Here is a 24,220-nt window from a genome sequence, read left to right on the forward strand (position 1 = left end):
CTTTTGATGTAAGCAAATTTATCATTATCTGCAAAATTATTAAATTGCTCTTAATAAATATTTTTGAAAAGTCATATAATAATCTAAAAAACAAAGAGTTACAAGCTTAGTGATTGCATAGTACTCGTTAGATTTGATAAAAATTTCCAAAGCAACGTTCGTGTTAAAATGAATACTTACATACTATGGTTACTGTACAACAAATAGATAGAAACTATATAAAACATTTACTTGTATATTAACAGATCGATAGTTCGATAATACATATCGTAGTTATTAACAACTACCACCTTGGATAAATAAAAGCGTTCATGAGTTATAAAGCTAATTTAATATAGATTTATATATTAAATCGAAGTGATTTCTCTTATTTTATTAAATAGCGGACACTTTCGAAGTTTGTAACTCTTTCTTCTTTACACCCTGCGCATTAGAAATAACGTATTTATAAATTGTTTATAACGGAGTGACAACATCATGCATAGCATAGCGCCATGTCCATGCTCTCGCAATCTCATCAAACCTTTCACGATCGTTCATATACATCTCACCCAATTCCGGCTCCATACAGACCTGTATATTTTATATTCGTTAATATTTATCGCAATACTTTAAAAAATTTAAAAATTAACACGATATAGTTATAAATAAACAGTGGATGTTTACGCAAGTTCATAATGCTATAGAAAATAGATAAGGTTATAGAATCTAAACAGAAATTTGTGTTTTTATTAGGCAATTTTAAAAATATACACAATATATTTAATAATTATTAATAATTAAAGTATTAAATACGAATATCATTTTTATAAACACTAACATACGCATAAATATGTTAGATATATATTCCTTCGAGTTTTTCAAGTTTCAAATAAATTTGAAACTGTATTGAAAAAAATAAGTAACATTGATATATTATTTAAAATTAATAACAATTTAAACGATGCCTAATAGATAAAGAAAATTCTGGTATAAGATTGGTATAAATTGAAATATATCTTTGTAACTTTATATGACGCAGGAAGATCATTTTGGAAAATAGCTATTGTAACAGGCTACATTTTAAATTACAACGTATAAATCTTTTCGCGTATATCATGTATATATTTTGCACATATCCTGCATATTTATTACACGCAATTATACTATGCATAAGTACAGTGCATAAAAATCCACTGTATAATCAGAAGCATATGATTATTAACATTATGGTTCATATTAAATCAATATTATCCGTTATATTACCTGGCAATATGGATCCGTAAGTAAACTTTGGACACTGATCAACACCTTCGAAATTGTCAGTGCCAAAGACCAATTATGATGTATCGAGTCAATGCCAACATCACCGTGTCTAGACACATTTGGATGAAGTATTTTCGTGAGAAACCTTACGATTGGTGGATACAGAGGATAACTGCAAAAGATTAAAAGAAATGTGAAAAAAAAAAAAGAAAAATGTTTAATAAGGAAACACGTTGAATTGAGAAACACAGATTGCTGTGGAATTACATGTGTAATTCTCTGAAAAATCTCCGAAACGTTTTTGTCTTTTTTACCTACAATTTTGACCGTATGAAAATAGTGGAAGTAACCCTCAAAATTAGAAATTGAAAACATATTACATTGGATACCTTAAAAATTACTTAAATATAGAAATCATTTGTCTTTAATTGAAGAATTTCGTTGTACAAACAGAATTCATTTCAACAAATTTATTTATTTTTAAGTAAAATTCCATCCATAAACCGCAGGTAAATAAATACGAATAAATTGGAATTTTGAAAATAAAACTAAAGGCTAAAGGGAAGGGGAAAAACTAAAGCAATAATAATTAGAACTACAGCAATTAGAGCTGCCTAACTACTTTTTCTCATCTACTAAATAAGATCTCAGGCTATGAAGTTAAATTCGTCGAATCTGTTTCCCTTACTAATGAACTTTAAATTATTAATGATTAATGTTTCTTATAAAGTTTGCGATATTACTTGCGTTTTCCCATAACCCTACAACTGCAAGACGAATCCGAAAGAACCACAACTGTGAAATTGGTCAAGAATTAGGAATGACAGTTACGTATAATTTTATTAAACTTACAAATTGAAAATTATTTAAATTAATTATTATAACAAATTTATAACCCGTTATACCTGTTATCTTAATCACTGTATTATCCCACTTATTACCACTTCCACTTCTTGTTCTCTCTTGAGTAATTTCTAGCTTTCGAAATGAATTTTTTATAACAGTAAGATCAAATGAAAAATATTTCGAATAAAAGTTATTTGGTATGAAGAAAATTATCGTATAGTCATACCGGTTTTTTTATAAGCGAAGTCACACAGAAAATATTTCTCGTAATATGAAATTCTTTTGATAACTCACATCTCATCTCACATCTCGACCCTTAATTACTCCTAATGTTAACTCCTAAGCAACGTTTCTTGAATCTATTGAAATTATTATTTATTGGAATACAGTACCTGACATAATAATAGCTTGAAAATTGCGCGAAATTCAAGTCCGATTCTAGGAAATTTGAAAAAATTCTTTTAAGAAACTGCTAAGAAATCCCGAGTATTATGTTCCATTATCGTATACGAATGAGATAATAATCGAATATTATGTTATCGATGATAAAGTAATAAGCGCCTTGGGTATTCGTGTTTGTATACATACTTTGCAATTACACGAATAAGATTAGCGGCTCGCTTTCAGTTTGAAACCAGTTTTAGAAATTGATCGAAATAGCTGGCAATGAATTTCCAAGAAAAAGTTATTTACCCTTGAACTGTGATAAATCACCATATCCGAATACAGGATGGGCCAAAATAACCTTGGCTACCTTGAAAATCTGCTAGTTTAAAAATTATTTTTAAAAATATGAAAGAACTTTATGCAAACTTTGTGTAAAAATTGTACAGTATAGAATGATAGAGGGCGAGCTATAGCGTACATGTCATAATTTTCTTCTTTTTCTACGAGAAAAAGATTTCGATATACTTTTCTACTAGCAAAATTACCCGTAATAACTGCTTAGATGATTTCAGTGACTTCTGATGTAAAATCATTCGATAACAGACAACAGAGTAAAATTAAAGAGACTTATGTTACGAGCCATGTTGGAAATGATGGATCTTATCTACCGTTCGTAAGAACGGATTAATGGATATATACGATCTTACCTACGAACAGAATATAAACAAATGGTAACGAATACGTTTAATTGAACCGAACACTGTTCACATTTGACTGTTTTACCCCGTTATCTATTATCAAATGACCTTATATCTGTGTGTCTAAACACTCGTTATTTTATTAAAAACGAAAAAAGTACAGCATATCACTTGCTGAAATCTTTGAAATCCTTGAAAAATTCTTTCATTTGAAGAAAATTATACTGAAATATAATTATATGTAGTATAAACGTACTACACAAAGTTCTGCTATATACAAAGCATTTACACATTTTAAAAAAAGATGATCTATTCATATATTATTGATACACTCTACGCGTGGTAATATATTAGTGTACACCAATTGATCATTGCGTGTGAAAAAAAAAACAATTCACCATGACCACTGTTTTCACAGAATGCTAACAAAGTGCAATGAAATGTAAAATATCGTACATTAAATACGATATCCATACCGTTCTCAGACATTGTATCGAAGGTTTAAAAATATTTGCGATAAGTTGCGACAATTCGTTAATGTCAACTTTTGATTCTAGAGGTAACATAAAAGATAGCGGCGCGCGAATATACGGTGTAAAGTCATTAACAATCAAACTATTGCTCTTTATTTTATTCGGTAGTAAGTTAATAAGAATAGGAATGCGAGAATTATTTGGAGAACATTCATTGAAAGATATAATATACACTGACTAATTGACCTAATCAGTGTTAAGAAAACCAGGTAATTGAGTCGAATTAGATAATCGAACGGTTCAAGTTGTGACTGTCTTCCATACAAGAACTTATAATTTATTATGCTAAAAGGTTATTTCAGTAACTTTGCCATAACTCAACTTTTCTTCTATTTACTTTTTTTTTTTTAATTGGCCTTATCGAAGAATAACTGTTCGCAAACGTCATTGTTCACATTATTTTCACTAACATGTGCGCAGTTAATGCAAATAAAATGTTAATTAATGAACCAGTTTTACCAGTATTGAAATATTTTAGACGTTAGTAGTTGCGCGCATCATTATAGATCCTTGTAATATGAGTTTCAAATGGAATTCTATTTCGCGCCTCAATTTTGACGCGTTAATTTTTTATACACTTACCGACAAAAGATGAGAAACAACATAATCGCTTGGTAATTTGGGTATATCTTCGATATATGTTCTACGATACATAGGTTGAAACTAAAAATGACAATGAGTTCTTTTTCGAATATGCTTGTGCAAGGAGCACAATTAAATTGAACCGAGAAATGAGACAAAATCTGCGCGACATAAGTCAAGAAACATACAAAATGCTCGCAATACGTTGAGGTCATAATGTAAACAAACATATTCCGAAACACTTAGTTCTCTTTCTGACGTCGCTGAGTCTAGTTCATATTATAGTTTGTGTTAAATATGACAAGAAGGCAACATTTAACAGACGCTGAAAATCTGAAAGTAACTAAAATGTTTAAGAAGGGCAAGAAAAAAATTGACATAGCGAAAAAGTGTTTAACGTGAATCGTTGCATTATCACCAATTATCACCATTATAAAACGATTTGACGAATATGGAACTGTTAAAACAGCACCATGAACTGGCAGACTGCGAAAAACAACTGAAAATCTAGATCGTCGAAATGCAAGGATCTCCGAAGTCGAATCCATTTTACACGCTGCTTTTGAAATGAAAAATCAACCGGGTCTGGAAAACATTCATAGCAGAACAGTTAGCCGTCGTTTAGATGAAAATAATCTTTTTTCACGTAAAACATGCAAGAAACCACTTGTGTCGAAGAAAAATAGAACAGCTCGGTTGGAGTTTGCTAAACAGCACCTTAATTGAACTACTACCGAATGGTGAAAAATTCTATAGAGCAGCGAGGGTAAGTTCAACCTGTTAGGAAATAACTCTGATAACAATGTACGATGCTCTACTGAACAACGATTTCATGTTAAATACCTAAAACCGATAATAAAATTTGATCCATTAATACCAATAAAAGAAACAATTGATAGATTTGTGTATTGCGACAACTTACAAAATCATTTGCCACCATTTGCCAATGAAAAAATATTATCACGGTGGTCATTTCAACGCGATAACAACCCCAATCATTCTTCTAACTTAGTTAAGATGTTCCTTGCAGAACAAAATGTTAATGTAATCAAGTGGCCAAGTTAATCCCTGAACTTGAACCCAATTGAACATCTGTGAGTCAGATAATATGGTCAGAAATACCTGCTGAGCTTTGTGTTTGGTTAATTGAATCAATACCTCGCAGAAGCCATGCAGTCCTCAAATCCAAGGGTTGTCCAACATCTTATTAGACTGTTATGAAAATTGCAGATATCTGCATATCGTTGTTTTCATTCAAAATGCTTATACAAATTGAACAATATATGTTTCTTAACTTATTATGTCACGTAGTTTTTGTCTTATTTCTTCGATTCAATTTAATTCTGGCCCTTGCACAAGTATGTCCGAAAAAAAACTCATTATTTATCGATGTATGGAATGTTACTTTATGATGCTATCTTTAATTTTAACCCATGTATCTTAGCAGAAAGAATAGAGAATATACCGAATTCCCAAATGATTACGCTGTTTCTTAACTTTTGTCAGTAACTGTATATCTGTACCTTAGTACATTTACACAGAGTAATGTGCGAAAATTCGAAATAAATCGGATGAATATCCGGATGCATCTCCCATCTAGGATTTACACAAAATGTTTTTAAATTGGTTGCATTAGTCCTTCTTTTTAATACGAAAAGAAGAAAAAGAAACAGAGATTAAAATAAAATAGGAAAATGAAATTCTGATATATCTAACGATAAATTATATGGTTATAATGTGTAGATGGCAAAACACACTTGTAACGAATAATCATCGCAGTCCTGAAAATAAGTATCACTTTATTCATCTATATGTCATCTATTTAGTCATCTTTGTTCATCTATAATATCTAACATACGACATCAATCCGTAAAGTGTTTGCAATACATTTTTTACATTTGAAAAATATAAATACTAAATATCTAAAAAAAAGGTTAAAGGTCGATATTAAATCTATTTAACATTTATTATGATAACAACATAAAAATATATTAAGGATTCATTCTCTTTTGGTGTGCTATTTTACATAAAATTTGAAAGAAATTGATTATTTAAATGTAGAAATATCATGAAACCTAATTTCTAAAATATTTGAAAACGAATCCGAAAATATGATTTAAGGTTTACATGCTATTTTGTAGTAATATATAAGGTCATTTATAGCATTTATTTATTTTTGAATTATGTAATTATTTCCGAATCTATTATTCCTCTCGCGTAAGAAGAACTTATTTTTTCCTAAAACAATTACGCTTGCTGTTGATTTGCAGATCTATTTAATACCCTTTTTATTTCTTAATTAAACAAATATGTTTGTTCTCAAACAAATAAGAATTTCCGTTTCAAACTTGTTACATAGGATAGTACTAAATCTTTCGTTGAATACGCAAACTACTGAAACAGTTTCTACGGTTTCCTTTCTACCATGTATTTCCAATAAATTTTCTGCCGACAAGTCTGCATATATTAGTCAAATAATGGCCAAACCGTTTGAATTTAATGGTAATTTGCATAAGAAATTAATAAATTAGTACATCACAGTGGTACACTGATGTCTTAAAATCGCTATAACTATGTCATTTCATCATTTTATCAAATTGATATTGAAATTATGGGACACAAAATGTTATACTTAAAAAAAGAAATACAATTTTAAAATATTTCTTTTTTGACTTTTGCAGAGAATGTCCGTAATCTTTGGACAGTCGATACTCCTAGATCGAGCAATATAGGCTCCCGTATCAACCTCGTTACTTGTATCGCGATTTTTCAAAGTTCAAAGATTAAATTTTCAAAGACATAAATAAATAAAAAGATACAAAAGAAACATAAACATATAAAAATGTAATGAAAGCACAAATAAAATACAAACAGCTCATAAGTAGACAGTATTTATATGTATAATAAATTTTGTATTTATGCAAACTACTTTATAATACGAAATACAAAATACATACATGATTATGACAACCATCGTATGAAAAAGTCTATATTTGTTATTATTTCCAATGCATTTCAAGATTCATGGGTCGTCTAATCAGATGTAACACAAATAATTGTTGATTTCAACCATTCGTTTTGGGAATTGGGAGTTCGAGACCAGATACTTGAGACTATATTTTAAGATAGACTCAAGTACGACTGTCAAAGGACTAAAATTAGCAACCAAAATAAAAACCAACGTAAACATAGTTAAATCATGTTTTAACAGTACATGTGAAACATGCAACATAACTTTATCAGTAAAGAAAATAGTAATTTTAAGCTAAAACGACAAATTAATGTTGCATCGTATCGTGGATTTATTTGATTAAATTAGCATAAAAATTATGTCGCTTTTCTTTATAGAATTTTGAGTTTGTAAGGTTTTCATGAAAGTTTGATATAAACTAGATCTCGGAAAAAGTTTAAATACTTGCACAGCATGGATGAAAATCGTTAAATATTTGCTTCGATATCATTAACGTTGCACACAGCGAAATGATAGAAATAAAAAGATTCGTGGACGAGTTATAGAACGTATTGTGGGATAACGATAAAATTCCATTTTTTTAAATAATACACCAAAATTTGCAAAATTTTTACTAATTTCTCCAAAATCGCAAATAAATCAATATTCTAACTTTTCATAAATTAAAAATATAATTTTCAGGTTACACTTATTTTTCTCGTTAGTCAAATGTATACAATGTTTATTAAATAGTACGTATACTGTTGTAAGTCCTTAACATTTAGAGACTTTGAAATATATGAGGTTTAGTAGAAAGGGTAGTCTCTGTACAATAAATTGTATAAGACGCATAATTTTTAATAATTTCAAAACATAATAAATATAACGATTCCTTCTATACAAATATCTGTTAGAAAGTAAAACGGAATATTAATTTATAGAATGCCTCACAGAGTGGAATAAACTGTATCTTTAAAAGAGTTAGAAATGAAATAAAATATTCTGAAGCATAATCAAATGATATAAAAGGAAGTTTATAATTAATTTTAAGCCTCTCAATGCAACAGTGCATTTAAAAAGTGCAATTACATACTAATGAAATCTTTCGACTACGCTAATCACTGTAACTTTCTACCATTTACAAACACGTATCGAGATACATATGCTTTAAAATTATTTACAGTGGAAATTAATAGAGATAAAAAATCATTTTAGTATATCAATGGATGTCTTGGAAGATGCACGCTATGACAAATATTCCAATAATTCTTTACAGCACTCTAAACGATTCTTTTCTTCGTGACATTTGAATTAGATGACATATGAACTATCTCCTTTTCTATCGTATATTGTTCTATATTTCTTGCAAGACGCGTTGTCGAATACCTGCATATATAAAAGGTAAAATCTTTTTGCTTTTATCGATGTTCAAGACATTCAACGATGCATTTTACTAGAAATATAAAAAATTATATAAAAAACATAACTCGCATGATAAGTAATGTAAAGAAAAGAATGTGAAAACCCGTTTAAAATATAACGGTGTATAAATTAAGCATTTGTTATTGTGTAAATATCTCGTGACATTTGCGCTAATACATCAAAATAATTTAGCAAAATAATTTAGAGACTAATAATTCTGAAAATACGATATATAGACAATTTCCCATAGAGGATGAATTGCATTGACTAATCTAGAATTCCATTTAACGAAATCATATATTCATCCTTTATAAAAATGCATATTCCATTTTCCTTCGTGACAGTTTACATTATTTCGAATAGTTTGAAATATTCATTCTTCCCAGTAGAACGTATGCTCTACTATACGCTCAATTTTCTTTTCAATACCATACAAACGTCCTCGAAGAATAAAACGTGTAAAAAAGATTCGTGTAAGCACTGTATCTATGGAAAAATACAAGAAAATGCTGTAAATTCGTGATAGAATCATCATTTTTATTTTTTACGCGGTTTCTATTTCATAAAGAATATGACTGGAAAAATAAACTCATTTATCGTGTATGTATACCAAATGATAATATCCGTCTATCGTTTACTATTTACAGGCCTTTAAATACTTTTTATATAGTAACGTTCTCACCCTCGCCAATAGATGGATTCCTCGAACCTCCCATAAATACAAATTCCTATGCTACCTAAGTATTAACTAGTAGGTTTCCTGTCCCCCCGTTCTTCTTTCTACCTGGCCCCATATCATAGTATCATAGTACCAAGACAAGGGGATACCACCAACAGGCAACACGTAGGAACCAACAGGAACCACCCGAAGAAAAAGCATCCCCATACCGCGGGGGACCCCGACAATTTCATTTCTTATACTAAACTCAATTATTACTCATAGTATTATTACGACACATAAGCATATATACTTTAATTACGATCTAGGTCTTATTTTGTTGCTTAATATTCAATCTGTATTTTATTGACAATTGTTAATAATAAAAGTCCATGCTGGTATAATTATAATAAATAGTGAACACCTTGGAAGTTGGATTCATCAATACTGTAAAATATATTTACAAATAATCTATGTAGTGTTAAAAAATAAAAGTCACATTGCTTTGAATGTTTAAGAAGAAAAAAAATATGGGAAAGAATGGAAACAGTATTTTAATATAGAAAATGTGACTTGTACTGTTCATTTATTTATTTTAAACTAGCGAGCGTTCATTCCTTTAATCAAATATACGACAAGTAATTCTCAAAATTAGTCAAAATTTATACGTTATGATTAGATTTCCGTCATCGACTTTCAAATATTTCTTTCCGTAGATGTTTAATTATCATGATCCAATAATTTTTCAACGAAAGAAAAGAAATATATACATACCTGCAGGGTACTTGGAGGTAAAGGTAAAATAAACCTCCTTCATATGGACTTCCTACAGGCCCAGTTATCGTAGCTTGCCAATGACAACACATCTGATCTAAAGGTGTTGCTTCGATACCTTCGGGAGGATCTATTCTTAAGCTTTTCAGTTCGCTATGTAATCGATTTTTTCTCCATGAATTTTCTTGAATCCTTGGTGATCGTGACCTCAAACACGTTTGTGCTAAACATGTTCTACAAGGTGCCGAAGAAGCCAATAGATCGTATACTTTATACCAATTTTTAACATTTCCAATAGGTTTGTACAAAGGCCATCGTAGTTTGACATTTTGTTGCCATTGCTGGGGCGTTACATGCGTAGATAATAAACCGCACCATCTGCGGCAAACATTTGCAGCTGACCAAAGACTAACGTCATCTAAATGCGAGAAAACAACTAACAACACTTCAGGTGGTAATCGTTCCATTAAACCTGGTTCAGAAATTGATTCGTATTCGGCATGTTTATAATTTGTTAACATCTCTAATCGCTCTGATAAGTTATACGATCTTGACATTTCTCCCACATTATTTTGAACTTTGTAATTCCATTGATAATGCGAGCAACTTTCTAGGTCCTTAACTTCCTGGAACGGAACTGTGTTATGTAATTCTCCATCTGCCGTACATTCCGTACTAAAATTAGAAACGTTTTCTTTATGATTTTCCTTATGAGTATCGTTATTTCCATTATTCACATTTTGTAAACTCTCCAAATGTATATTGTGAGGAAGCTGAGCATTTTGTGATACAACTGTTGTATTTTTACAACTATTTGTATTGATACCATGGTGTACTTTCTGCATAAGTAATATACTTTCATTTTTCAAAGTAGAACACTGAGGTATGTGACAATTTAAATTAGGAATATTTGCTACGTTTGATACATTTGACGTTGCATTTTGTGGAGAATTTTGTTGTTGTTGGCTGGCTCTTCTTTCATGGTTGTAATAGAGCTCTGTTGGCTCATCATTTCCCGAATCTTCATCGTCTGTTTTCTAAATAAACGGATTAAAAAGTATTAATACACGTATACATAGACATAAACTTCAAATTTAATTATTATAAGAACAAATCTTTATTAAATATTGTCCACTTTTCTTTATCACATTTTTGCTGTCTTGTTTTATTATTCTATTCCCAAAAAGTTTATCTTCGTCTTTTTGCCTTTTTAAACAAACATTTCCAAAACCTTTTTTATTAAAATAGTTTCATAGATGTTTAAATAAATGAAAATTTAATGATGTTATATCAAGGGAATACGTGGATTGCCTAATGATTAGTAAAACTATTTCATGTCCCGATGAAACAAACACAAACACCTTTTCTGCCAATCAATTTCGCATAATTTTCACTAATTCGCTAAAATTTTCATATTGTACAAGTATTTGCAATATTTCTCGGAATTAATAGTTTGACTATTTATACAAAGTTCATGACATATGATACTCTTTCAATTCCGTCATATATTTTATTCTTCAAATGACAAAAACCTTTCTTTCGTTCTTTCGTAATATTTTTGTCCGATTTATATTTCATTCTTACCCTCCCTTTCGACAATGATATTACACGATGTGCCGAAAATGCATCTTGTTTCCTTTTATTTTAAATTTATATCCTACATGACGAATGTAACTAATTCTAATGATTTTGTATCGAGATATCAATTGTCATAAATATCACGTTAAAAAAGAACGTTTTGGCCAATACTTTATATCTACTAATGCGAGACAGATTATTGAACGTTTACTGGAAATTAGTTACACAAATGAATACTCGTATGAATGCAAATTAACGCTAAAAGTAGAGTACCGATGCAACAGATTAAGAAATAAGGCAACAAAGATAATAATTAATAGAATATTTCATATGAAAATTTAAAAAAGACTCAAAACGATAAACTATTATTTTTATTAAAACTATAACGTTATAGGGTAATTAGCACTAAACCTACCATGACCGGTCGTTTAGTCAGTTATGGTAAATAAAACTGGCTGCATAAGAATCTCAGAGGAAGTAGAACAAGAAAAAGAATGTATGTATATACCGAAACATTGATTATAGGTATGTTGCAAGAAACATCATAAAAAATACAAGTTTAATGAAAAATTAAAAATCAGTCATTTAGATCGTGATAGATTTAGCATTAAAAGATAATATTTTTATTGTAAAAACACAATGGTGAAAAAATATCAATGACTATTAAATTAATTCAAAAGAGAAAACATATAAAGTAAAAAAAAATTGCGAGAACTATTATTTAGTTGTTATTTTTACTGGCTGATTCAAATTTGATTAAATAAAAAGTTTAAATAAGTTAATGATTTTAATACTGGTCAATTAATAAAAATTTATTAAATAGTCAATAAAAGTGATATTAGAAATATCTTAAAACATAAAAATAAATAACATAAAATTTGTTAAATTAATAAAATTAAATAACACAAACATAATGAAACTTGATGTGAATTTCGAATTTTAACAAGTAATAACGACAGTTTATTAATCTATTAATTAACAGAAAATATAAAATCAGTGAAAAATTCACATAATTAATTACAAGTTTTTCCTTTAACATTAAAAGTTAATTAGTTTACGATGTTCTAATAGATCGCAATTCCTATTTATTTAACATTCTAAAAATATTACTTCAAATTAATGAATTACGTAAAAATGGAATTTCTGTGTGACATTTGAAATATCAAATAAGTATATTTTTATAAAATATGACTAAAGTATCTAATATCTCTTATATTTGCAAGTAACATAGTATTAAGCAACATTTATGTATAATAATAATTCATTAGAAAATAGAATCGAATGAAAATGAAGTTTTGAATTTAAATTTATACATTTAATAATATCGATTGCAATAAAAATCAACAATAAATATTTTTAAATCCAGTGTAACAAGTACTAGTCCTAATTATTCTAAATTAAAGAAAAGAGCTAGGAATACCATATGTGTAATACCATATCGTATGATATAATATTTATAACATAATCGCATGATATTAGAATAAATAAAGTTATGCAATACACACTACACACTAAACATACATATAAAGCGACATACTTCACTGAAAATAGGAACCTGTAAAAGACCAATGTCATTGGGAAACAAAAATGCATGACATGTTGGACAAACAGGTTCTTCAAAACATGGCCCATAGTATCCATTGCAAAAGCAGCAAGTTATCGTCTAAAACAGAAATATAAATAAGACATTTGTATATAATATAACACGAGATTTCATCTTAACTTCTCTAGCCTATTAAATGTTTTACGATATATTCTAATTCTATACAATTCAAATTAATATTTTTAGATGAGTTTGACGAAACTGAAACTTTTCAGACTAAAGTTAAACTTAGTTATTAGTAATTAAGTTAGTACCGAATGTACTAATATGTATACTGGAATGTACTGACGGAGTTTGTAAAAATGATCTTAAAATTCTTCACCGAGCCTAGAAAATTGAATGGACTGAACCATAAGATAATATAATTTGAATTTCTACAATTGATTGATCCAAATAGTCTCCTAACTGAACCTTTATTGTTGCGATATCGAATGTTCCGAAAGAACTAAAATTTATTAATCTGAAAAATGTTTCTAACGAGCTTGTTCCTTTCCCGCTGCAATAGTTAATGCTCACTGACAAATCCCTCGAGGTATCGAATTGGTTGATTTGAAAACAATATGCAATCGACAGATCTGCAAGTGATCGCTATTCCGATAAATATCCTGCAGATTTTCATAATCGATTTCAAAGTTTTAGTCAATTTTATAGCAAGGACATGTATTACTATATTCTATCTGAAGTGTCACTTTACCTAACTACTAAAAAAGATATTACCTTCTACAAATTGTTTTCTTTAACTTAAACAATTTCAAATAATTGTCTCTTATAATGATGCATAAAGAACTTGGTAATCCGAAATATTTTATATGTATATTTATTATACATATACATATTTATATTCATTACGCAAAATATTCTACATATATATCTCGTTATTAAGCTGAAAAATATGTCGTCCTAGTTCTCTTAAACAACATGTCAAAATATTATTTCGAGATCCTTGTGGTGATGCACGGATCTGTTACCACGATATTTCAACTATATCTAACAGTTTAATCAACAAATGTCTTAAACAAAAATGTGGTTCTATTAAATGAAGAATTTACAGATGAAAGAAGGAAATATGATAAGTAGATAGTATTTTTAGATAGATATTTTTTTCGATAGATAAATAGTAGAGTAGTAATAGTAGTAGTGAAAATATTTGCAGATTACTGCTCGTCGCTACTAGAAAACTATGATTTTCATAGAACAATAAATTCTACGTTTAATTTTAATTCCACGGATTAGAGATCAAATTAGATATATCTCTAATTGTAAAACACATAAATTCGATTTATGCTTATCTTAATTTGCCCTGAAAACTTATATTATGCAAATTATGTCCATCTAATTTCATTTCGTCTGAAACGAAATCAGAAATAGTATACGTTGTTCTTGCAGGATTGCAGTGTTCAAATTGCATCCGTATTTCTGCAACATAACTTCTACTACCTTTGATAAATTTCAATATGTAACTTGAACCAAAGAATGACTTTGTACATTTCTGTTTTCATTCTTAAAACCGTGTATGTTATTAATTAATATTTCGTGAACTATCGATTACTAATATTTCTATATAAAGGTAGAAACCCAATATGAATTTACGTCTAATGAACAAACAGAAAATGGATTTATTTGTTTTGAGAATATCAGTATTACGTATACTACCTATAGATAACAATAAAAAATAAGATAGTAGACAACGGTATAAAAAATCATATTATTGTAATGACAGATACTTAAAATAAAATATGTCGTTGCATTGCTAAATTACTCTTTCTTTGGAATTTAAGAATATGATGCTATCGAAAATATACAAAATAGTTCAAACTTTTTATGAAAAAATAATACTTTATAAACTTCTTTTTTCACTTGTAAATTCTTCATTTAATACTAATATATTTTTATTTTAGACATTCTTTTATAAATCTTGGAAACATGTCCTATTTTCACAATGTATTTACTTATTGTTAGAATTTTCAAAAAATCCAACGACTTTTCGCTAAAATGAAGTATTACATAAAAAGTAAGAACGTTAGAAAGTTTATTTTGGTTTTGGTTAGTTTATCAATGTTCACAATTATAATTATTTGTGCTTCTGAATAATTCGAATTTTCGTCGTGAAAATTTTCAAATAACCTTTCTGCGCATTATTCTTGCATTTTTACAAAAAGTTTTTTATTACACAAATTTGCTATCCGGTATCATATTCTGCAAATAACACGTATAAACAAATCTTTTTTATTGATTTCTTTTTACACGCATTTTCCTCTATAGAAACTTTTACACTTTACACCTTTAAACATTTTTTTCTCCTATTTTTACACTTTGGTAACAGTTCTTTTTAAGGGGATTTTTCTCAATCTGACTGCGTACAGTTGGCCGCATAAGTGTTCGTCCACCTATCGCAGTCGGTATATGTATAGGGAAAAGAAAGGAAAGGTACACGTACACTGGAAATAAAAAATATAGAAATTAATCTTTATTAATACAAAACAAACTGTCATTCTGTGAAATTCGTAGTCACTGTACATAATGAAAAATTAAACAAAATATTAGAATTTATAGGAAAATTTGAACGCAAAAGTGTCCGTCCATAGATGTTATGTTAAATAAAATGCACGCAAACGAACATAATAAAGTATAAAACAACTGAATGATGAAACAAGTGAATGTGTAATGTGTAATGTGTAATGCGGTCTACTGTGTTTCTTGAACTTCTGACAGTTCGCTTGAGATTGTCAGGTAGAAAGTAGCAAAATGAAGCATGAGAAAAGTGAGACATCTTTATACGAATGATTTAATATTTAATATTATTTAATTTATTATTTAATATTATTTGGTTTATTGTAAAATTGTGGAAAGAAGGAAAATTCGAAAGAAAAATTGCAAATATAATGAAAGGACCTCGAATACAATATATATTGAAAAAGTTTAAGCAAGACGAAAAGTGGCAACTAATCGCGATGAAACGCACATACTGAGAGCTATCAAGCAGTCCTCGTGTCTCTACAGCTGAAATACACAAGGTACTGTCTCCGTTGGGGAAACGTAAGTCTGGATACAGTTCGACGAATATTTCACAGAGCCAACTTACAGAGTCGAGTTAGCCGTAAAAAGCCATTCATTAATGCAGTAAATGGGAAAAGGGGACTACACTTCACGTGAAACTACGTTTCTAAATCACATGATTTTTTGGAAACGCGTCATTTTTACCGATGATTCGAAATTTTCTATTCTTCATGCATCTAAAAGAAAAGTTTGGAGGAAATAAAATACAGAATATCAAAAAGAAAATTCATGGTATGGGGTTGTATGTCAACAGCTAGGGTTGCTGATTATCACATTATAGATGGGATCATAGATCAGTAGATGTGTATAAATAGTAATTTTATGTTTCAACAAGATAATGACCTGAAGCATAAAAGTCAGAATCGTTATGTAATGGATACTGTATAATACACCACATTACTTGCAAACACCACACCAATCGCCAGATATAAGCCTTTATAATAAAATATGTAATTGAGCACTTATGAGCAAAATAGAAAGAAATTTGCGTGAATCGCCACCTAAACATTGCGAAGAATTGAAGCAACGATTTATAGAAAAATGGCAAAAAATATTGTCAGATTTTACAAACAAATTAGTAAAATCAATCTCCAAGCGTTTAGAAGCTATAATTAGGTCTAAGAGGTGTTCCACTAAATATTGAACTGATAACTTCAGTTTTATGTAATAATAACTCAATTGATTTGTAAGCGAACGAATACTTTTGCGTTCAAATTTTTCGATGCATTGTGTTAGTTTCTTTAATATTTCACTATGTATAACGAATAATTACGAATCTCACAAAATGTCAACTTACCTTGTATAAATAAAGGTTAATTTCTATACGTTTTATTTAAATTTTACGTGTATCTTTTCTTTCTTTTCCCTATACGTACACCGATTCAGTGTACATGGACGAAAACTTATGCGGCCGCCTATATATCTTTTATTAGCTGCGTGGTTAGTGACGTAGAGAAGGAACGGCAACGTCTATAGGCCCTACTCTTATCAGGTTGTAACATGAACAATTGACTGCGTGGAGAATTCCGTCTCCAGCTAGTAGCATTCAAAAGAATAGATCGGTCAAATGTGTCTTCATTTTATGAATTATTTTATGAATTATGATAATACGAAGCATATTATCTTGGCCACTGGAAGCTGCGGGCAGAAAACTCAATAAACAAAAACAATCATTACCGAATGAATCGTGAAAGAAGTCAAGATGTTATAATATATATGAGTAGGTAACGGTATAAATATAGTATGAAATGTGCCGCCAAATGTTCTTGATTTATTTAGAAAAAACATGCAATAAAACATAATAATATTGTATGAACCCAGTGCACATAAATAACAAATATATTTATAAAATTTTACATTTTTTAAACAAACTCTTCTCCTCCCCATATTATAAATATTATTAGATAATATTCTGCACCAAAAAATTAGGTGCAAAGCCGACCCGGTGTCAGCTCGCCGCATTGTTCATCTACGGTAAGCTATTTCACAAAGTGGTGGGAATAGTGAAGTAAGAGTGGGGGTCTCAAGCATGCGTGTTAGTGGAATATCGGTGTGAGATCTCGAGAGACCCAGTTACTATTTCGCGAGGGACCGTACTCCCAAAGTTTAGTATAAGTACCGATGTCAAATTTTTTTCATATTTCTTCCCTAAAATCATTATAAATAATTTTCTTTAAATTTAATCGGTGTTTTAACTTATCTTTCGGATTTTTCTGTTTATTTCGTGTATTTCGTTTATTCGATTGAATTTGTCCACACAATTTGTATCATTATAATATATATTATATTATATATACATTAATATATCAGTCAATCAAAATCATTGGATATGTTATTATAATATATGATTTATATACCTTCAAACTTTCTTTATACTATAATACATGTTCAGGCATAATAATTAAAAAATAAATATAAAACTCTAATATCTTCTCATTTTATGATAGATAATCCAATTAACTTAGATAATCCAGTATAACTTGTAATCCAGTTATAATCTCCAAATCCCATTTTTTCACTTTCTTTAAAGTAGGAAATTTTTACACATAAAGTTGACTGTTCTGCTCATACAAGTATTTTTTGATTTAGGTTATTTATCAATGTTAGAATAGTAAAATAATTATAAAAAAATTATATAATTTATATAATTTTTATGTTTAATTTCTTCAATCATCGATTTAACGATATTTTCTTCCAGATGCTTTTCAATCTCTGTTTATGTACATTTGAAATTTCCACGTTCACTTTTATCATTTTAATATTCATATCTATCCTTAAATTTTGAAATCGTCGATTGTCAATATTTTATGTGAATTAAAATCTTTTTCTAGATTTTCTGATAAATAAATAAATTGAAAAATAAATAATTTAAACTCAAAAAGTTTATTATCATTTTGATTTATTATTTGAAAACTATAAGCATTGATAGTTCAGCTTATAATTGTTGTTTAAATAAAATGAAAATCTTCACAGCTCTGTATATGTTTTACACCCAGTATATTCGATTCAAGTTTACTATTTTAATAGTAGCAGGTTTAAAAGATTTTTCAATGCTTAATTCATTTTATTGTACATACAAATTTGTTTCATAAACTATTTTTTCAAGAATTTTCTAAAAAATACAAATTTGAAACAAGATTAGGAAATAATTTTTCTTATCTGTTTAAATTAGAAAAATCATATAGTCTCTTTCAGAAAGAAATTTTGGAATCTTCATAAGTTATTCAGTTCTTGATAAAAGGTTAGATTACATTACTCTTTATTTCACTTTCTATAAATTCTATATTTATTATTAATTAAAATTGAAACTTGATCAGATACTGAATTTCCATTTATATCTAAATATTCATTAATAAAGTTTGAATTGCTAGTCAGCAAATAATTATAGATCTACCGCTAGAAGCAACAGTTACACTGAGTAACTCAAAAAGCTCTTTTTCAATCAAATATCTTTTACAGTTTGTAGAAAACCTGTTTGATGTATGGTGATACATATTTTAGACTTTTCAAATAAAATACAATATTAAGGAGTAGTTTTGTACAAAAGTACAATAGTAACATGTTAAAAAAGTATACAATTAGAAAATGAATAATCTCTAAGCATTGAACCTTGATGACAGAAGCAGAGATAATAAAGGAATATTTTCAAATTCTATTGATTCATAAAATATACAATATCCCAATATTGAAATGAATCTTATTAAATAATATAATTTTTATATTATCATACGACAAATGATACAGAAAGTGTATGATCATACCAACGTTAACTGAAGATTTACTGTACTGGATGATTATATGTGACATACCACTGAATTCATCTTGACAAATAATGTTGTACTGTAAATAAGAAATTAAATATATTTTGAAATCTCTCGAATAATTTCACATACAAAAATAACATTTTTCCCATATACTTCTTGTATATCAAATAACTCATAATTTTCCTATATTTTCCATGGCCTACAAATATTTTGTGTTTCTAATTAAAAGAAACCCATTATACAGAATATCCCTGGAAGATATATATAAACAAGCATCAGGTAATTCCTCGTAGAAAAACATGAACAAAATATAGAATACTTTTTCTTTCTATAGGGCTTGATTTTTGAGAAAATCAAATTTGGAAATTTTGAACTCTTTGTAATTAAGCAAACACAATTCTGTACACAACAACAAGGATGATAGTCATTTTAGTCATTCTGTAATTGAAATAATAAAGTATCCTTGTTAAATATTTTTTTGTTCTTTTCTAATACTCCATAAATATTATTTATAAACATGATAGGCGATTTGCGTCGCTTAACAAATCGTATTTTAGTCATAAATACATATCTGCAAAGCAAATTTTTAAATTCGATTTTCTCAAAAGCTAAAAACTATGCTCCAAACCAGAAAGAAGTAGTCCTATGTTTTTAAAAAATCTTTTCATGAAGAACTACATAGTATCCAGATGTATATATCTTTTAAGGGCACCCTAGAAAATAAAATTATTTTTTTGTAACTGCAGTCACTGTTTTAATAAAAACAATACAGTAAGAACAAAATTTTTTTTTTAAACAATTTTTTTATTAAATCCATTAAGCATCGCAACTTTTCCTATTCCTATTTTTTCTTCTATCCTATCAGGGAATAAAAACATTATTACATGTTGAAATTAAAAAAAAATACTTCGTAATGTAAATCACAATCGCAGCTGACACAATTATGAAATTAAAATTTAGATATTCTTATAGAAATAATGTATTCTATTTATCTGTAAGTTTAAATATTTTAAAATCATTATTATTATACTTGAAACATTTTCTTTATAGACATTTTTTAATTCATACTTTAGGTTAAAGTAAAATACATACAATATTAAATTTAATAATACTAAATTTTGTAAACCAAATAAAATAAAATAATAAATAATAAAATGACAACACATCTCATAGTTTTCAGTATTTCATAAATAACTTCAAAGTAGGATATCTCAACAAAAAGAATTATACACATAATTACAAATCAAATTGAATCTTATAAGATATAATTAATAATAAAGGATGTTATAGATAAAAATTACTATTTTTAGAATATTGTTGTAAATGTAGGATTTTTTTATTTATTTTTCTTTTTTTTACTTATTTTTTTTAGTTATTTTTTATTTATTTATCTTTTAGACTTACTATAATAGGCAAATTTTGTATACAATTTTACTTATTTATATTTACAAATTTAGTATACAAAAATTGAAAATAATATTGTCATATTTCTATTTTTTACACAAACAGGTTAAATTTATGGAAAAAGTATAAATCACGATTGATCCTTTTTTTCGTTTTAAATGAAGACATATGTAAAATTTGTATAAATTGTATCAATGTAAAGAAACATTGAAAATTATACGGTGTATATATGAGTTTGTTTTATACTCTAGTATTTTTTTATCATTTTGTACATTCTTTATTATTTTTTTACTTAGTTATGAAATATCAAATAACATTTCTTGTATTAGAACATTTGTTACGCTTAAACGTAGTTTTATGAAAATTTTAATCGTATTAAATTTGTTTCATTTAACAAGTTGTAAAAGATATAAAATATTTTTAATTATTTAGCAACTAAAAATTTTATCCAATGTGCCAGTTTCATTTACATTTTAATTGAATAATATATTTCAATAAAAGATATTAAAAACCATATTTAATGAAGAATTGTGTAATATTGCATATATAATTTATATGTATTTCTTTGAAAATGAATTGTCTTTCAGTACTGAAAGTTTAACTTAAATGTAACATTCAAATTCATAGAATCTTAATCATGCTAAAAAATATGTCAATATTCTACTGAATATTAAACTAAGAAATTTATTCTATATAAAATTAATTGACATAATAACTTTAAATAATTTTGTTAACTAATGTATGTTATTGTTTTTATTTCTTTTACATTATTATACAAACAAAAGTGCATTATATTATTCAAAAAAAGTTATTACTTTCAAATGTTTAAAAGGCTTCAGTTAAATCTTACTTAAAATAGTTTCTGATATAATTAACACATTAAAATTTATATTCATTGATAATTCATTTATAGAATAATATACCCTAGATAGTAAAAAAATTCATGTATGAAATCTTTTTGAGGAATATTGACAAATAAATTTGGTTTTGAGCATAAAAGATATACCTAAATAAACATCAATATATTTTTAGGATTTTATGATTAGTCCTGACATGACACTACATAATATTTTTAAAAGATAAAGCTATGAAAGAAAAATTAATTATTCAGTTAAAGCAAATATGTGTAATAATTGAAATATAAAAAATATATTGTTTACAAATAATTAACTAATAATAATAGCATAATTACATACAAAATATATGTAAATATCAAATATTTTAAAAATATTAATGTTTGATAAATATCATAAGAAATGGTTTAGTACAATATAAATTAGTTATATAAATTAATTCTTTGTTGCTTATATTTACTAAAACTACTTAAATTTTCTGCAGTGCTTAATATGTAAGAATAATAATAAAACTAAATTAAAATGAAATACGTATTTCCATCATTTAGTGTAAAGTTTAAGTAAGTTATTATTAAAAATTTATTTAAAACTGAAGCTGAAAACATTTTATTATGACGTTGCACAATGTAAATACAAATATAGAAATCTAAATGCATTAATTTAAAATTTATGAGACTTACCGAAAAATGAAATTCAGGACAAGGTACATACTCAATGGGTTCTATAAATTCATCTTCTAAGTTCAAATTATCATTATAAGTACCTTCTTGATGTACTTTTTCTTTGCTTATATGCGAAGAACCACCTACTACTTTGTCGCCAGCCATTTTTAAATCATAACAAATGCAATGTTTTTCTGCAGAAATGTACTAGGTTATCCAAGGTAAATATTTACGTTATTTATCTTTATTGTATAATTTTATATTTCTAATGTATATAATTGTTCTGTCTTCAAACATAAGTAAATGTTAAATGTGATGGACCTTATTCTAACAAAACTTGTAACATTATAGATATAAGAACAGTGAAATAACTATAGCTTTGGCTATCTTAGTATCTAGAAGGACAATCGAATGATACATTTTACATCTACGTGAATTAATAATTTTTCATACAGTTTACATTCTTTCATTTACTTATTATTTAATTTACTTTATAGATAATATTATGAAGAAATTCGCATTATTTTCCTAAATAAACTTTATCATATAGTTTTATTTGCTATATAAAGTAAACAATTCTACATATTTATAGATTATTATTATAACTATAATTTACATGTATATCTTTTAAAAAATTAGAATTTATTAAAATTCAAATGGCAAAACAGTAATTATTACTAAAAAAAGAAAAAGAAAAAATAATTATTGTTACATTTAATTATTTTAATAACATCATATCATTTTCTTTTGTCAGTATTAAAAGAAATTATTCAAGTTTATTCGTTTTCTATTTTATATAATATATCCATGTAATGTGTTTATATAACGGTAATAATCATATTTAAAAATATAGATTTCAATTCAGAATAAAGGAAACATAATTAATATTTTAACAAATATACAAATTAATATGAATTTTATAAAAAATTTACATTTGGAAATTAAATCAATTAATTATAAATATTTTAAACCAAAGAAATAAAGTACATTTAAAAATTGTATTCTTATTAATATTTACATTATTCCATCATGCGTATTTGAAATATTTTCATGCAATAAAATACTTTCATTATATTTTTCATATTAGATATTACAAAGTTTTATTTGAAAGAATTACTTCAAAAGGTTATAAATAGCGAATAACTTTTTTCCTTTTTAATTTTAGGCATTATTCATTTTTCTTTCACTATCTATAACTAATGTTGTATTTTTTCATTTACATTAATTTCTATAAATATACACTCTGTATTCTTTTGAATCTGTAATGATTTTATAACTACAAGTATATTTCCTTAAATTTGGACTATTCAATAAAATTTTTATTTGATTATATTCTTCTTAATATTAAATTCACAAATCACTTATGATTGACAACTTAAAGGTTTATTCGTGATTGGTGCAATGTTTTCATTGGTTGGATACTCTACTTTTGTCATGTGATCGTTCCCTATTTATGTTAATATCAGTGATACTGTCTCGAAATCTTGTGGCAAAACAATAACAAACTGTGTTTTACGATTGGATTGTACGATTTTTTTGGTGCGTAACCAAAGAGAGTAGTGCAAGAAAAAATAATAATACATATTTTTTGTTCATAATATTTTTTGTTAAAGTTATAAAAAGGTTGAATTTACCAAAGATTAAACTCAGGAAACTTTTTTAAGCCAATGTTGTTGGCTAGGAAAAATATTTGCTGACGAAAGT

General features: G+C 27.3%; 1 protein-coding gene across 2 annotated transcripts; it reads right to left on the bottom strand.

Annotated features, from left to right (window-relative positions):
• Positions 1–388: 388 nt before the first annotated feature.
• morgue (modifier of rpr and grim, ubiquitously expressed) lies at positions 389–22,763 on the bottom strand. Of its 2 annotated transcripts, none has more exons than XM_017897258.1 (5): positions 22,535–22,763; positions 13,229–13,336; positions 10,096–11,132; positions 1,246–1,417; positions 389–573 (listed from the first exon to the last, which is right to left on the bottom strand). In XM_017897258.1, exons 1-5 carry the CDS (start codon positions 22,679–22,681, stop codon positions 457–459), a joined length of 1,581 nt encoding a protein of 526 aa, XP_017752747.1. In that variant the 5' UTR covers positions 22,682–22,763; the 3' UTR covers positions 389–456. The 2 variants fall into 2 exon arrangements, with proteins under 2 accessions (XP_017752747.1, XP_017752745.1); XM_017897256.1 differs by having other exon boundaries at positions 13,211–13,336; positions 22,535–22,761.
• Between the last annotated feature and the right edge of the window lie 1,457 nt (positions 22,764–24,220).

The sequence above is a fragment of the Eufriesea mexicana genome, unplaced genomic scaffold (assembly GCF_001483705.2).
Source record: "Eufriesea mexicana isolate 0111107269 unplaced genomic scaffold, ASM148370v2 scaffold484, whole genome shotgun sequence".
NCBI classification, from domain to species: domain Eukaryota; kingdom Metazoa; phylum Arthropoda; class Insecta; order Hymenoptera; family Apidae; genus Eufriesea; species Eufriesea mexicana.